General features: G+C 38.1%; 2 protein-coding genes across 2 annotated transcripts; one reads left to right on the top strand and one right to left on the bottom strand.

Annotated features, from left to right (window-relative positions):
• Positions 1–135: 135 nt before the first annotated feature.
• On the top strand, positions 136–420 carry TRIADDRAFT_9906 (uncharacterized protein; the record flags this gene model as incomplete). Its single annotated transcript, XM_002118943.1, has 1 exon — positions 136–420. A coding segment is annotated over one exon (285 nt), but the record flags the coding sequence as incomplete, so codon positions are not given.
• A 22-nt stretch (positions 421–442) lies between these two features.
• TRIADDRAFT_35015 (uncharacterized protein) lies at positions 443–760 on the bottom strand (the record flags this gene model as incomplete). The annotated part of the gene is made up of 1 exon (XM_002118942.1): positions 443–760. A coding segment is annotated over one exon (318 nt), but the record flags the coding sequence as incomplete, so codon positions are not given.
• Between the last annotated feature and the right edge of the window lie 559 nt (positions 761–1,319).

Genomic DNA, 1,319 nt, shown 5'->3' with positions numbered 1-1,319 from the left:
GATTCAACAGTCTGTAAAAATTGCAAACTACAGACTCCAACAGTCTGTAAAAATTGCAAACTACAGACTCCAACAGTCTGTAAAAATTGCAAACTACAGACTCCAACGCTCTCTAAAAATTGCAAACTACAGACTCCAACGGTCTGTAAAAATTGCAAACTACAGACTCCAACGGTCTGTAAAAATTGCAAACTACAGACTCCAACGGTCTGTAAAAATTGCAAACTACAGACTCCAACAGTCTGTAAAAATTGCAAACTACAGACTCCAACGCTCTGTAAAAATTGCAAACTACAGGCTCAAACGCTCTCTAAAAATTGCAAACTACAGACTCCAACAGTCTGTAAAAATTGCAAACTACAGACTCCAACGCTCTGTAAAAATTGCAAACTACAGACTCCAACGCTCTGTAAAAATTGCAAACTACAGGCTCAAACGCTCTCTAAAAATTGCAAACTACAGACTCCAACAGTCTGTAAAAATTGCAAACTACAGACTCCAACAGTCTGTAAAAATTGCAAACTACAGACTCCAACAGTCTGTAAAAATTGCAAACTACAGACTCCAACGCTCTGTAAAAATTGCAAACTACAGACTCCAACGGTCTGTAAAAATTGCAAACTACAGACTCCAACGGTCTGTAAAAATTGCAAACTACAGACTCCAACGCTCTGTAAAAATTGCAAACTACAGGCTCAAACGCTCTGTAAAAATTGCAAACTACAGACTCCAACAGTCTGTAAAAATTGCAAACTACAGACTCCAACGCTCTGTAAAAATTGCAAACTACAGGCTCAAACGCTCTCTAAAAATTGCAAACTACAGACTCCAACAGTCTGTAAAAATTGCAAACTACAGACTCCAACGCTCTGTAAAAATTGCAAACTACAGGCTCAAACGCTCTCTAAAAATTGCAAATTACAGACTCCAACAGTCTGTAAAAATTGCAAACTACAGACTCCAACAGTCTGTAAAAATTGCAAACTACAGACTCCAACAGGCTGTAAAAATTGCAAACTACAGACTCCAACAGTCTGTAAAAATTGCAAACTACAGACTCCAACGCTCTCTAAAAATTGCAAACTACAGACTCCAACGGTCTGTAAAAATTGCAAACTACAGACTCCAACGCTCTCTAAAAATTGCAAATTACAGACTCGAACGGAACTACAGACTCCAACGCTCTGTAAAAATTGCAAACTACAGGCTCAAACGCTCTCTAAAAATTGCAAACTACAGACTCCAACAGTCTGTAAAAATTGCAAACTACAGACTCAACAGTCTGTAAAAATTCAAACTACAGACTCCAACAGTCGTAA

Source organism: Trichoplax adhaerens, genomic scaffold (assembly GCF_000150275.1).
Source record: "Trichoplax adhaerens TRIADscaffold_2942 genomic scaffold, whole genome shotgun sequence".
NCBI classification, from domain to species: Eukaryota; Metazoa; Placozoa; class Uniplacotomia; order Trichoplacea; family Trichoplacidae; genus Trichoplax; species Trichoplax adhaerens.
This window is presented reverse-complemented; position numbering and strand designations above follow the sequence as displayed.